The sequence below is a fragment of the Pistacia vera genome, unplaced genomic scaffold, assembly GCF_008641045.1.
Source record: "Pistacia vera cultivar Batoury unplaced genomic scaffold, PisVer_v2 Contig44, whole genome shotgun sequence".
In the NCBI taxonomy this organism is placed as follows: Eukaryota; Viridiplantae; Streptophyta; class Magnoliopsida; order Sapindales; family Anacardiaceae; genus Pistacia; species Pistacia vera.
In genome coordinates, this window is record NW_022196268.1 from 38,644 (window position 1) to 55,222 (window position 16,579).

At 34.3% G+C, this 16,579-nt stretch overlaps 1 protein-coding gene across 1 annotated transcript; it reads left to right on the top strand.

Moving 5' to 3' along the window:
* The first annotated feature begins 5,418 nt into the window (after positions 1–5,418).
* On the top strand, positions 5,419–5,821 carry LOC116144167 (protein yippee-like At4g27740). The gene is made up of 2 exons (XM_031429624.1): positions 5,419–5,522; positions 5,597–5,821. The coding sequence occupies exons 1-2, from the start codon at positions 5,424–5,426 to the stop codon at positions 5,819–5,821; spliced, it is 324 nt and encodes a 107-aa protein (XP_031285484.1). The 5' UTR covers positions 5,419–5,423.
* Positions 5,822–16,579: the final 10,758 nt, after the last annotated feature.

Consider the following 16,579-nt stretch of genomic DNA (forward strand, 5'->3'; position numbering starts at 1 on the left):
TAATAGTCATAATAATTACTTCATAATCATAATGACTAACGGTTAATACAGTTAACAATAATGATAGTTAATTCATAATCATAACGAATAATTGTTAAAAGTCATAATGATTACTTCATAATCATAATGACTAACGGTTAACAGTCATAATAGTTAGGGTGAGTTTGATTTAGGGAATGTTATATTATTGAAGAATGTTGTATTACTGAAAAGATAGATTACTAGGGAATCTTTAGAGATGTGTTTGGTGGATTTGAATAAATTGATGGGTATGTTATAATAATATGTTTGGTTGGGAGGATAAACGAGTGGGTATGTTATGTAGATAACTAAATTGCCCTCATTTTTAAATAATAATATAATATTATTTTTATTATTATTTTATTCTATTATTTCTTTTAACCCCCCCTATATTTGAATTTTACTAAAACACCCCAAACATATACAACTTTAATTTGTAGCAAAATCACCCCCACTCACCCCAAGCCACCGCCGGCAGCCACCACCACCACCGGATGACGCTGCAATGGGGCACGACTAGCTGGATCTGGCTGGTCGTACGCCGATCAGGCCTAATCCGGCCAGATTTGGCTGTGAATATGGTCGTTTCACGGCTAGATCTGGCCGTTAATATAACCATTTCACGACCAAAGATGTGGCCGTGAAACGGCCAGATCTGGTCGTTTCCGGCAAGATCCTGCCGGTCTTGTACCGATATGACGACTTTCGTCGGTGGCCAGCGGTGGTGGCTAGCGACCAGCGGTGGTCTTGGATGATTGGATGCATTTTGTTAACTTTAAAACTTTTTTGTGGCGGGAGTGTTTTAGCTAAATTCTCAAATGTAAGGGGTCTGAGTAATTATTATTTGGTAGACATATGAGGGCAAATATGTTCGAAATGATAAAATATTAAGGGCAAATAGGGTCAAAATTAAGATTACCTCGATAATCTTATATTAACACCCCTTAGAAAGGTAATCTGACTACTCCAAATATTACCAACAGTAAACACTATTTGCAATAAAAGATTACGTAATATTTTATTACTTAACAACCAAACAAGGGAATCTTGAAAATTAAACAAAGATTACAGGATTAATCTTATATCACCCTGAATCAAACGCTACCTTAATTCATAATCATAATGAAAAACGGTTAACAGTTATGATGATTATTTCATAATCATAACCAATAACAGTTAATGGTCAAAATAATAATTATTAAGAGTTCCAATATTATTTTTTATTTTTTATAACAAATTAATGATTAACAATATTATAACCTTGAATATCATAATCTCTTTTTTCTTCACATTATAAAAAATAATAATAATTTTTAAAATGTACAATTATTTCAAATATTATATCCTTAAACTTGATTAAAAAATCTCAATCAAACAATATATAATATTAATAACAGCGAAAATAAATCATGGTCAACAAATATCATATTAATTTTATTGGAATTTATTAGACAGTGATGTGGTTTTGTTAGCTTCCTCATATTAAGACAAGAAACAATTTTTTTTATAATGTTTGGGATCACTATTTTATTTTTTTCATAGTAAAGTGGAAATCCTTTTTATCATATAATAGTTTCTAGAAATATACCTTGTTCATTGTTTAATTAATAATATCTTCTTAAACACGTAATCGATCAAATTTACGGTTAGAAATTGACAGGGATACCGCAAAAAATAGAATAAAGAGCAATTCCAACACGACAAAGAAAATGTTTGAAGCCTCAGCGCTGTCATTCGTCGAATTAACCAGAGAATACACAGATGTTTTCATAAGTGATATATTCAACAAAACAAATTAAAATGAGAAAAATGAACAGATCAAGGTATCATGTCTATGATTACATGAACTCCTCCTCATCATGAGTACAACCTAGAAAATTAAGTAACAACAAACTAGACTTCGATCTTTCCCTGTTTGTGTTTGAATCGTCGCTTTTGGGTCTCCAAATCCCGAAACTGAAAGAAGACGATGAAGCAGAGATAATCAGGCCTCAAACATCCACAATGGGCATCGTTAAATTGGTATTTACGCTTGGTCATTCTCACACATGGTGCTGCAAAGAAATTCAAGGCTAGAATCAATACATACAAATATAGATCTTAATTATGGTAATTAAAAAAGTAAGACAAAATTAAAATAAGAAATAAAACAGGAATAACTTAAAAAAAAAATAATAATAAGAAGTTAAAAAGGTTGGCATGCGTTGAGCTCCCTTCACTACAAGTACGAAAATACGGAAGGCGGGCTCGTCTCCCAGGTCATGCAAACCCCTAGACTGCGCATGAAGAGAGTGCAGGCAGGGGGTATTCATGAACTGGCAGCCGTGTTTGCCGTCACCTCCTTTCGAACTTGCAGTGAAAGGGAGCTCTCCACTTGAGCCTCACCAAATTAACTCTCTTAATAGATTAGATTAGGTTATTTGTGTTTTGTTGTGTGCTTATGTGAAGAAAAGAGGTGTTTATATAGGGTGAGGCATGAGTGTTTTAGATGTATTTTCAGACCTAGTCCAGTCCATTGAATTTGAAAGATGTTAAATACTAAATAATTAATCTGTGGGGATTCTCTTCTTCCAATTAATTGGTGAAACGTTGCATACCATGGCGAAATTATTGCCGGTTAGCATCTTTCCTTTTCTGCTTTCTATTAAATGACTAATATTCTTTAATTAAATCAATATCTCTCTCTTCTTTTTATTTAGTTAATTACTATAAATTTACCGTCGAAATTAATTTAAGAAAAAAGAGGTTAAAAATTTCTCATCCCTAACTTTAGGAGGTGACCACTACCGTGTTTATCTCATCTCTAATTTTAGGACCCTCCAGGATTGATAAAAGTGCACACAAGTTGGCTTAGATACCCCGATCACAAAAAAAAATCTTTCAACGTTTAATTATTTTATATTAAGATATAATTTGAGATAAACAATATATTTCGTCTGATTAGCTTCATAACTTTATATTTATGTTTATGAACAGTTGAAGAATCTTATATTTCTAGTTAATTATTTTATGAATATTAAAACCTGAAGCAAATAAATGGTAAGAAAATATTCGAGATGAGGCAATTTATTCTTAATAAAAGAATCGAGTTCTATATAATACAACTTAGTTTATATTTTATAGAATAGATGATGGTCATAGTCAAGGACCGGCTCAGCATGCGATTAGCGGCAACAGTCTTGTTTTCCTGTGGAAACAACTTTATAACATTATCTTAGCGTGATGAAATACTAATGAATCCACATAAAGAAAGCCAAACAAGTCAATGTAGTCAAGTTTTGAGGATCTTGAAATCTTAAACAAAAAATTGATTAATGATTCACCAGACATGCAACTGCAAGTTCACCCCGATAACAAAATTATATTCTTAGTAAAAAATCTGAAAGTAAATAAAAGCTAAAAAAGGTTAGAATTATTGGGAACAAACGGAGCTCCNCTTTCCTCATTAATTTGTTTCAAAATCTCTCTCATAATTTGTTTACACCATTAAACAAAGGATTAGGACTAGAGAACCTCATGGCCCTCTAAAACAATTCACTTAGGGTGCGTTTGGTTCGGGGTGAAATAAGATAAATGCTGTAATCTTTGTTTAATTTTCAAGATTTTCTCGTTTGGTTGTCAAGTAATATAATATTACAATAATATTTTATTGTAAATAGTGGTTACTATTGGTAATATTGGGGGTAATCAGATTACCTTCCCAGGGGGTGTTAATGTTAGATTACCAGGGTAATCATAATTTTTACCCTATTTTGCCCTTAATATTTTATCATTCCGGACACTTTTGCCCTCATATGTCTACCAAATAACAATTTCCCAGACCCCTACATTTGAGAACTTAGCTAAAACACCCCCGCTACAAAAAGTTTAAAAGTTACCAAAATACCCCCAATCATCCAAGACTACCGTCGGCTGCTAGCCACCACCGGTGGCCATCGGCGAAAGTCTTCATATCAGCACAAGACCGGTAGGATCTTGCCGATCGTGTGCCGATAAGGACATTTCCGACCATGGATTTATGATCCATGGCCGGAAACGACTAGATCTGGTCGTTTCACGGCCAAAGATGTGGCCGTGAAACGCCATAGATCTGGCCGTGAAAAGGCTAGATCTTTGGTCGTGAAACGGTCGCCGTTTCATGGCCAAAGATCTGGTCTTTTCACGGCCAGATCTATGGCCCTTTCACAGCCACATCTTTGGCCGTGAAATGGCCATATTAACGGCCAGATCTAGCTGTGAAACGACCATATTCACGGCCAGATCTAGCCAGATTAGGCCTGATCGGCATACGACCAGCCAAAATCCAGCTGGTCGTACGCCATTACAGCAACTTCCGATGGTGGTGGTGACTGTCGGCGGTGGCTTGGGGTGAGTGGGGGTGATTTTACTACAAATTAAAGTTGTATATGGTTGGGGTGTTTTGGTAAAATTTCAAATATAGGGGGGTTAAAAGAAATAATTTAAAAAATAATAGAATAAAATAATATTATATTATTATTTTAAAATGAGGGCAATTTAGTAAACTATATAACATACCCACTCATTTATCCTCCCAACCAAATATATTATTATAACATACCCATCAATTTATTCCAACTGACCAAATATATTTCTCTAAAGATTCCCTAATAACCTATCTTTCCAGTAATACAATATTCCTCAATAATATAACATTCCCTGAACCAAACGCTACCTTAGTATATTCTTTAAAGCTTTTATTTATTTATTAATAAACTTAAGTAATCAAATTGTCTTAAAAAAATCGTTAAGAAAATTAAATTAATAAAATAATTCATGCATATTATTTTATGATCTATTATGTTTTGGACTATCATTCAAACATACGTTACATATAAATTAATTTGGCAATATGGGAGAGAGATTTGGTATGATTGATGAGGGGAGAGATTTTGCAAAAAATTAATTAGGAGTTAGGAGAGAGGATTTTTACAATAAATGATGTAATTTCCACCTCATTCTCATCTTTCTTGTCAACCAAACAAAGCCATTAATTATGCATTGAATAAAACTATGTGCACTAACCAATGAGTACTAATCCAAGTATTAACATTGGAAATTTGAAATTCCCTCCAAATTTTTTTTTTAAATTTCCAATGTTAGTACTTGAATTAGTACACATTGGTTAGTGCACATAGCATTACTCTTATGCATTATGGGGTGGAAAATCCAAGTCAACGTAGTGGTGATGTAATTACCAAACGTCAAGTGGGCCAACAGAAAATGAATATAGATAGACATAAATTAATTATATAAATATGTAATTTCCACCACATTCCCATCTTAACCGTTCATTTGGGTAGCATTATTGGCATCATGACAATTTAGTCTTTAAATATCTCAATGACTTTTCCATTATTGTTGTCTCTAAGCTTTCAGTTAAAATGGTAGAGTTTGATGGTCATCCTCATCCCTTCTACAGCTGCAGAAATTGCCTTAATCCTCTTGCCCTTCACGATGATCTCATCTCCAAAAGTTATCTGGTGGTTATAAACAAAATTTCAAATTTTTTAATATTTTGTTTAGCCTGGAATTTTATTTAATGGTTAAAATACAGGTGAAATCAGGGAAGGGTTATATGTTTGCTCAAGCTATGAACGTGGTTTTGGGGAGAAGAGAAGACAGGAAGATGTTGACAGGCGTTTACACAATTGCTAATATTTATTGTGGCAAGTGTGGTGAGGAATTGGGTTGGCAATATTTACAAGCTCATGAGTTTAAACAGAAATTCAAAGAAGGGAGCTTCATAATCGAGAAATTGAAGATGATTAAGGTGTACTAGAAGACTCTTTTCATATTAATCCTTTGATTGCTCTATGCTTCTTCAAGGCTTTGTTCTTATATTTATATGCTCAATTTTAGCTCTCTGGGCTTTATTAAACTTGCTTGACTAGAATGAAACACCAACAATTGCAGAAAACACAATGCATATATATATCAACATAGAAAAATAAGACAAATCAAAGAGAAAAACGAGCTCATAGGCAAGAAGTGGAAACTTCATCAAGAGGGATGGCTAAAAGAGTAATAGGCAAAATTACTAACACTTAACCTTCACCACAAAACACTAAATGAGAAAGCTTCAAGTAAAAAGAATCATTAGGGGGCGTTTGGTTCTTAGATTACTGGGAATGTTGGATTACTAGAAAGATAGATTACCTTGGAAGATTACTGGGAATCTTTAAAAAAAATGTGTTTGGTTAGTTAGTAGGTATGTTATATTAATATGTTTGGTTATGGGGAATAAATTGGTAGGTATGTTATTTAAATTACTAAATTATCCCCCTTTTAAATATTAATATAAGATTATTTTTATTATTAATTTTTGAATAATTTCTTTTAACCCCCAATATTTCAGATTTAGCTAAAACACCCCCGCTTATATAAAACTTTAATTTATGACGAAATCACCCCCATCTCCTGCCGCCGCCTGCCGCCACTGCCGGGAATCTCTGAAAGTACCCGTGAGTACGTTACCGTGACGAAGAGCCTCCGATATGGCCGTTTCTGGCCATATTGATGGCCGAAAACGGCCATATCAGGCCAGATCTGGCCGTTATCGGTTAGGTCTGGGCAAGATCTGGCCGTTAACGGCCAGATCTATTTCGGCCAGATCTCGCCCAGACCTGGCCGTTAATGGCCAAGGATCTAGTCGTTAACGGCCAATTCCATCGATTTGGCCCGATATGGCCTTTTTTGGCCATCAATATGGCTGGAAACGGCCATATCGAAGCCTCCTGGAGTCTCCCACCAAATCTCGTTCTTTTTTGGGGACTCCGGTGATTTTTCGGCGGCAGCCCATGGTGGTTGGCTCGCCGGCGGTGGTGGCTGGGTGGCAGAGGTGGTGGTGGCTGGGCGGCAGTAGTGGTCTGTAAATTATTTTAAATAAAAGGGCATTATTGTCCAAAATTTTAATTAAACAGGGGTAAAATTGAAATAGGATATTAATGTAAATTTGTTTTAAAGTAGGGGTATTATTGTCCAAAATTTTTATTAATAAGGGATAAAATTGTAACAAAAAATGATAACCCTGGTAATTTCAGAATACCTAAGAAAATTGAGGTAATCAGATTACCTCCCATATTATCAATAGTAATTACTATTGGTATTTGAAGATTACCGGTATCTTATATTACTTGACAACCAAATATGGTAATCAAGTAATATAAGATGACATTACCCCAGTAATCCCACATAAACCCCAACCAAACGCCCCCTTAGAGATACAAGCTAAAGAAAGGATTATAAGAGATTTTTGGCTAGCAAGAAAATGAAAAAGAAAGGATTATAATCCATTATCCGCAAGTTTAATTTATTATCCTTTATTTGTCGTTCTCTTAATTTTATTGTAATTTCAGTTTCCTTATTCGGGTTGTAATATCTAATTGTGATTATTTGGTTTTTAAGTTTTAGGGTGACTTTGCAGTTTTGTAATCACTTATTTCTTAGGGTTAGTTTGGGAGATCTGTAGCTTAAAGTTTAATCAACTTTAAAAATAATCAGTTTTGAAGTGTGTTTGGTAAACTTAATTTTCAAAGTTGCTATGAACTTCAAAAGTTGTAAGTATGGGTTTTGTAAACTAGAATTTAAAATTGTTATTAAATACGTGATTTAAAAAATATTTTACTAATTATTAAAGATATAATTTAAAATATATTAAGTATGTAATAGGCATTTTATACATCGAAAATCAGGTTAAGAAAAAAAATCTAATTTTCAAAAGTCACAAAAGGTGGCTTGAAAGTTAAGTGATTATTTTATAATCTACAACAATCCCAAACGCACACTTAAAGCAATCACCCAAAAAGTTAGCCGGCGAAGTCAACAAAGAGCTACTGGCAATGGTGGTTAGTTGTTGTTGTCAGCGAATTCCGCGGCAAGTGAAATAGATCACCAGGCGACGATCCGAATGATGTCGACCGTGCTATCTCACTTGTATCTTAAAATCTTTTGAAATTAAACAAAACAAACATCTCATGGTTTATTATTTTAAAGTTGATCAATAAATGATTATGCAAAGAGCTGTAACCTTACTTAACTTTCTTCTTATCTATGACAAATAATGAGCTGTGTTGGTGCACTACCAAATGCTACACCAGTTGACTGGACCAAAAGAAAATGACCTTGACAAAGACTTTATATTATAATAATTGATGAAATTAAAACATAAACTTCATATATCATCATAGAAAAACTGTTTTATATGGAAGCGATATACACTGCCTCTACATATTTGACCCATTAACCTTGATAAGATATATATCAGACATGGACACAAGTGAAATTTCAATGAACTTTTATGTCTATTACATATTTGGTGAAACATAATCACTAGTTCTCGCAGATTTTAATCAACTAATACCTTCAAATTTAATAAAAACTCATCACTAATTTCCCTTTAAGCAAAATTTGTCTAATAATTTTATATTTTTTTAATCTTTTATTTGGTAATTATGTTGATTAATATTTTTTAATTTCTGGTTTTATGTTTAGGATTTAAAATAAAAAGACGATATTAACCTTAATTGGTAAACTGAAGTTGGGCAGAGTTAGTTTTAAGTGATGATTCTTTTTTTTTTTTTTTTATTTATTTATAAATATTGTTTGATTAAATCTGTGAAAATTAACATTTATCCGTTTATTAATGAAATTATACGGGTCGTTAGTGATAATCTGCCCCATTTGGTGGAAATCTTACGCCCATGGTGTGAGAGACTCCAATTTCTTCGTCATTTGATAAGCTTAGAGATTGATGAAAGGTGAAACAAATATTTATAAGATATTTTTTTTTGAGGTTTTGCATTAAAAGAATAAGGAATATTGAAGATTTTGTATTATAATTAATAAATATTAAAAATTGGCAAGTTTAGTTTTTTTTTTTTTTTTTAAATGTTTATATGTAATTTTTGTAGGGGTGTTAGCCGAGCCGAGACTTGTGGCTCGATCGGTAAAAGCTCGAGCTTGAGCGGGTCGACCATAGTGTCGAGCCAAGTTTGAACATGCCAGTACTCGGCTCAACAAGCTCACGAGCTTCAGTGTAATGTGATAGTTTTAAAACTAATAGGGGGTGATATGCAATTTTGTAGTTTTTAAAATTGACAAACCCACCCATATTCGAAATATGTAAAAATCAAAGGGGATTTATAAATTAGAAAAAAACCATAAAACTAAAACCTCTCTACAATTTTTCCAATCTGCCCCTGTCTTCGACGTTGCCTATGCCTCTCGTTGACGTTGTTGTCCTGTTCGCTGTCTCGTAGTCTGCTTGTCTCTTTTTAGGTATTATGAAAATGACCACCTTCTCAAAACCCTTTAGCTACAAGTTCATCGCCACCTTTGCAAAACACATCACCTTTCTTCCTTTAGCCTCAAGGCTAGGCAGTTAGCCACGTAAAGAGTTGTGGGTTCAATTGAACCAACTCAACTTTTTAAGAAATTGAAAAAAAATCCTAATGTTTTATGGATCCCACTTAACTTTAGGTTGACCCCACGTAAATAAATTATTAATTAGCACTTTTTTAACTTTTCTCTCTTCTTCATTTACTCTCATATTATCTTTTTCTTTTAGTTGGATACTCAAAAAAAGAAAACAATTCCTTTGGATTGCAAGGTAAGATGATGCTCATTTTTTTGTTTTTTTTACTCAAAATTCTTTTCTTTTAGCTTTCTTAATTGATAAAAGATCATGAGCTATGAGTTTTTGTTGAGTTTAATAAATGACTTTGAAATTGGAAGATTAAATTCCTAGATTTTGTTATGGGTTTTAATTTAATCTTGTTTGTTTTCAGGTATGGGTTAGTTGGCTGTTGTTTTAAGTTGGGTTTGATAAATTTTGGTTAGCTATTGAGTTAATTTTGAATGGTTTACTGAATTGATGAAACCTTAAGTTGTAGAGATTTGGGGATTTGGTTTAATTTTGATATATTGGCTAATTGTTTGATATCTTGCTTAAATGGTTAAGTACTTGATATTTAGAATTGATGAAACCCTAAGAATTGTAATGAAGCAATTATGTAATGTTTTCAGAATATAAAAAATCATTAAAGACAATTGTAGAATTGATAATTTGGTATGTAAAACTTTTGAAATTACATTTTTTATGCTTCTTACTTCAGTATATATTTTATTGTAAATTTATCAAATTTGATGTTTTGATCCTACTCACTAAGAATCTTGGCTACATCCATGCTCAAGGCCAACCAATTTTGGGTTTGATAGATTAAGCCAGTGCTGAGTTTGATAGAATAAAGCAAGTGTTGGTTATTTGAGTAAATGGCTTTTTTAGAATTTTGTGGTAGGTGGTGGAGTACGGTGGGTAAAAGGGTTTTCTAATTTTTGTTTTTTTCCTTTTTCCGAAGATTGTTGGTGGAGGCCTTTGATTATGAGGATTTGGATATATGGGTGGGTGTGGTGGTGTTTTTTTTATTATGGGTAATACTATGTTGACAAACTCTTCTCACAAACTTTTTCTTACAAACGCGAAATGACAACTTGTAATTAGTTAGCTCGTAATAGGTCCCGCTTGTCCGACAACAGGTCCTACCTGACTAGTTAGGAGCTAACCAATTGCGGACTACCACATCATGATTGTAAGAGAAAGCTAGAGAGAAGGGTATGTCAGTCTATCTTTATTGTTTTATTATAAGGATTTTGGGTATATGGGGTGGTTGTGGTGGTTTTTTTAATTATATAAGAATATATTGTGTTTGGTTGACCATGTATATGACTAATAATACCCTTCTATTGTATTCAAATTGTCCTTCAATTTTGTTGATGTGTGATTTTGACACCAACGACTCGCACATGCAAAGTGCTAAGTTGTTCTTAGAAATTACACGTGAACTATTATAATCAGTTACAAAGACTTAATAATAAATGAGAGATATGATTTTTAAAGTGGCTCAGATGCTTAAAGCGAATCCTATGTCTACTGTTCCTTTTATATATGAGAGATTACAAGAGGTCGCGTAAAGCGAACAACGAACAGAGGTACAATAACTGATTATTCAGAGAGAATATCAAGTCAGTCTCTTTCTCATAGGTTATCTTTGCTCTGAAAATAAATATTACAATCAGAATGAGGGTTCACTATTAGAATCTTGAAAATGAGAGGGGGAGTCTTCTATTTATAGTAGAGGAATTTAAGGTAATGATTACAAATCTACAAGTGGGTAGGTGCCGTGCAAGTCCTTATTTGCCTCCCATTGGCTAATAACTTAGGAAATATTCTCAAATTATCTGGGGCTTGGACAGGTGTGCGGTCCTCAATCACTCATAGAAAAAACCTGAATCTGCTAAGTTGGTGACATCCATTTTCTTTCTTTCATGGAGCAATGTGGTAGCTCCTAGATAGCGCAAAGCCTTCTTGAACTCTGATTGGTGCTTGCTGACGTAGGCTAATGGTAGCGTGCAGAATGCACCAAATTAATTAACCTTACTAACCTAACTACTGAATTGTATAAAGGGCAAGCAAGGGTCGATCCCACAGGGAATGACTCGATTAATTTCTATATTCTAAAACAATAAAAACAACATAAATGCAAATTAAACTCTAAACAGTAAACCTGACAACAGTAATGAAAGAGGGTTTGTAATCAAGGCAAACTAAAGTAAAACAGAGAAATAAAATATCAGGTTAAACAATCAGTTTTCGGTTCAATATCCACCTAAACATGCATTGGACATAAAGTAACCGTAACATTGTTCTATCTCGTCATTATGGAACTACTGACCCTAGGAAACAACAAGCTCTGTTACCCGAATTCTCCCTTAGTTTGTCACTACTGAAACAAGCTCTTCGAGTAGATACTAACCCTTGAACAACCTAGAACAAGCTCTCTAAATTTAATTCAATGGCAGCCTTAAGAATTAGGAGAATAGATCAATCTAAGCAACAATCACGCAAGCTCGGATTATTTAACTTAGGTTATGTTATTCAAGACAATAGACCGAAAACTTGTCCATAATCAGCTATCATCAAGCGTCACTCGTTGAATAGAAAAAGGACGATTACGTATCACAATTCCTAATTCTAACAGGTAAATTCTGATTAAACAATTTAGCAGGCTAAAACTAAATCACTCAAACAAGAATCACAGACAATTAAATCAGAATAACATAAACAATTCTAATAAAAACGAGATTGAGAACAAAGTTACTGAAGTTAAGTTACACCAATGACATGAAATTAGGCTTCAAAATCCCCTTGAACTGAAGAAGGAAATTAGCCGCACATTTTGATCTAGAAAGCAAAAACTCTGAAAATTAAAACTCTACTGTCCTCTCCCAGTTTCACCTAAAAACTTCTAATTAAATAACATGTGTTTTCCTTAATTCTTCCCCAAGAATCATGGAATTTCTTTCCTAGACGTTTCCTAGAAGATAGACTTCCAGATTTGACAAAATCTTATCAGATATGGATTCCAGAATTCGTCTCCAGCTTGCACCAGGATTCTTGCAATGTAAAAGATCTTTTCTGGGCTCTGGCAAAAATAAAAATTGTAGTCCAGGATGTGTAGATGAATCTGGGCTTTTGAATCACCCGCTTTCGATATCTGACACTCCAGTTAGGCCCGTTCGAAGATTTAATACAGCTAAGGAATCCTTTGTGACTAGGATTCCAGCCAGTTTTACAACAACTACTAAGAAAACAAACAACTCGGATTCTCACCATAATACCTTCCTGAAAGCTTGATTCGTCTACTTTAATTTCTCTGAAGAACACTTTTGTAACAAGGAATCTAGCTCCCTGAAAACCTGCAAAACTCAGCACTGGTCAGAATAACAACAATTCTGGAATTTCCTAATTTTTATCACTTATTTCCTAAAGTCTATCCAACTATGCCAAACTCACAAATAAACTCTAATCAACTCAAATAGGCATAAAAACTAACAAAAAACATAATAGGAAGGAATAAAAATATCTAAATTACACTCTTATCAGCTAACATCAGCCCTGATTTTTTAGGCATAACAGAAGCTCCTCAGTTCTTAAGGTTGAAAGATTGAATCTTGGAAACTAATAATTAGTCACGACCTGACTTGTCTCGAGGAGTGTTTGCCCGAACTAATAGTGAGAACAACCAAATTGTTACAAACGACATGAGGCTGATAGTTTGACCCGACCAGCAAATTGAGTGTAGATCGTGAAATGGATTTCGAGAATTACACAAGCGACTGGACGTGATCGTTCACAAAGGTCTAACGACCTGATCAGATCAAATCAATGCTATGAAAATGTGTTTCGTACTCTGCTTCCTCAGATGTTATCCATGCACTTGACAGCTGTAAGTGATTGATCTCGAAAAGGCAGCAGAAAGAATACAAATTAAAACAAAAATCAATCACTTTCTATGCCAAGATTCGGGTATAGATCAAATTGTTTACATGTTAATAAACAAAAAATTTGTACAATATAAATCATAGTAAATAATCCATACATGGATTAAGAACACATTACAACGTTTGAGGCTCCTTCAATACTTTGATTTCACTTGTCAATTCAAGAAGAGAATCACACGAACATCGTCCACACGAAAATAATCCGCAGAACCTACTATAGTTTTGCTAGAACTAATAGAAGGCTTCAAGAATCAAGTGAATCAAAGAAAAATTCTTGATTCACACACTATGAAAAACGTGAGAGAGTGAAGAAAAGGTGGCTAGGGTTTTCTTTTCCAATCAATAAATGAAAATTCTTTTTATGTTTTAATTAAGTTTCACTTATATAGTGTCACTTAATTAAAAACCCTAATCCCAATAGGATAGCCATGGACTCTTAAGTTAATCCCTCCTTCAACCAAACACACCTTTATGGTATTTTAATTTTTAATGATTAATATATATATATATATATATATATATATATATAATATATATATATATATATATATATATATATATATATATTAACATTTAATTATTAATAATAATCCATTTAAATATATGCGCACATATATTTAAATATAATCTCACTAATTTTAATTTTAATACTAAAATTAAATACAGGCAATAACCTAAGCAAATTTAATTGCACTATGGGATTACCAAAATACTCTTTCGTCCTAAAAGACAAAAATACCCCTTTCATAAAAACGATTCTTAAATTATCTTTTAAGTGTGTGACCCGTAGGCTCCTTATCATATTAGTAGTGAGTAGTATGCGATTAATACCAATTAATTGTCTCACTACTCACAGACCAATATTGACACCTAGCAAGGCATCATGGCCACTCGATAGATTCGGATTCAACGAAACAGCTACCTGTCAACGATATGGTTACCATGCAATCCAATCATTTCATCATTCGTTATCTCATCGAGACTAAGGTATAGAAAAAGTGTCAACCTCAATTATCCTCGATATCTTTGTATTCAGTTACTAGACCAATGACCGGAATAATAAATTGGATTAAGCAACAGCTCAACCCCACTGTGGCCATAGTTTTAGTGTCATTGTCATTCACTGAATTGCGCCGTGAGATAACTTCTCCCGTTCCCGGGAGTGATAAATCTTCTGTCGATCCACCATAGTCTTGATACACTCCTTCATGCAGCCAATCACTATCGTATAGACAGCTCTGAATAGAACTGCGTTAGGCCAGTGTCAAACTACACCAATCGGTGCACAAGACACTTCGATGATCTCAAGTCTAAGGATCACATGCACCACCATTCGTTAGAGGATTCATTCCATAGACATTAGGGTTACCATCCATATAGAATCCTCTGGTGGATCTGTCTAGTGAACTTGCCTCTAGCAAGCACTTATGTGTTGCACCAGGTTATTGGCAAACAACCTTGACAAGTGAGATCAGTCACTGCCTTTCGATGGGGTTGTTCAACACTATGATAGCCTTACCGTATTATCTGTGTCCTTGGTCAGAATAATATTGGGACTATAGACGTTTCTAGAATGGCCACCATATGTGATCATAGGGTTCTCACTATCAAGATTTGAAACACTTGATACCCTCGTCACGGTTCTACCATCCTAAGGACATATATCCTTATATACACGATATAGAAGAATATGCCTTTTATTGATAAATAAATATTTATTACAAAGTCAATTTTATAATAATTGATTGGCTCTAAGGCACCTACTCTAACAACAACTGTTTTGGTCAATAAAATAAGCTTTATCTGACAGAAGTGTCTCTGCATAATAAGTGTCAGTCATGAGCATTAAATGCAAGTCATGTTGAAACGACATTCCCTTTTGAAGCATTAAATGTGGATGAGGTACATTTAATGTGAAAGATAAAACCACGCCGACGTTTGGCGATTTCAATAAAGAGAAACGTCGATTGATCTTTACAAAACATGAAGGTTACTCTTCGCGCAGATCAGTGACACGTGGTCACAATCAATGGCTGGAAACACGTTCCTGTCCAAACATCGCTTATAAAAGATACCAAGCATCGTCTTCCACCTTATAAAACCCAAAGCCCATTCTAAGTTTTTTCACAAAACTTAAACTTTCAAAGAGAAAAACAACGTTTTTGCACTCAAAAGATTAGTTCATCATTTTCCCGGTTGGTGTGCACTCAACTCTAAGACAAAATATTCGTTCCCAACAATTAAGAGATAAAGAAATTTCTTCTCTATTTCTCCTTTTCAATCATGTCAAAAAAGCTTAGTTTTTACAGTAATGGTGGATGTGAACGTCTAGTAGCCTTAGATGATGAATATTCTTGGGTAGCGTTTGAAAAGAAACACTTTTAAAAGTCAAAACTTAGGGCACAGATCTTTAGAAAATCTTTCTTAAGAATTTTTAGGGTTTTGGTGGCTATGGAAGAGGAACCAGGGTTATTCTACTTTTCTGAGTTGTTGTACAAGGTAACTTATGCAGAGTTTGAGTCACCCCTACATGTTGCCCCTTTATAGACTCTAAGAGCCATGGACATCCCTAAGGCGAGAACAGTCGGAGAGGGAAGCTCGCGACCACCGAGCACCTCGGCGGGTCCTGAAAGCTCATAACCACTGAGCACCTTGACGAGTTCCAAAAAGGTGATATGATCAACAGTTTTGAAGGACAAAATCCAAAGAGCAATTGACCAGTACGCGATCAACGTAAACATGTTCTAACACAACTCATAAATTGCTTAGGGTCCTCCCGAGGGATTGGTCGCGATCTTAGAAACGATCTTTAAATGTGGAGTAAGGATACCATTTCACCCTTACATCAAGTCGATCCCCGACCACTTCCAGATGGCACCATTCCAGATGACACCAAATGCATATATGATAGCTATCTCTATGTATATCACATTTGGTGAACACAACCTCAGCGAGGCAACAGTAGAGTAACTCGGCTGTGCCTATTACTTAAAGAGGAGTAAAGACAAAGATTCGTACTACCTCTCCAAGCGATCAACCATCGAGAGAGCAATATTTAGTTACTCCAGCAACGTTGGGGCTTATGAAACCAAGTATTTTTTCTTCAAGTATGATGGAGTCTGTAAATTTAAGGAGCCGAGTAGGTTTTTCTTCTAATTTCCAAATTGCTCATCTTTTAACTTTAACTTTTCCTTAATAT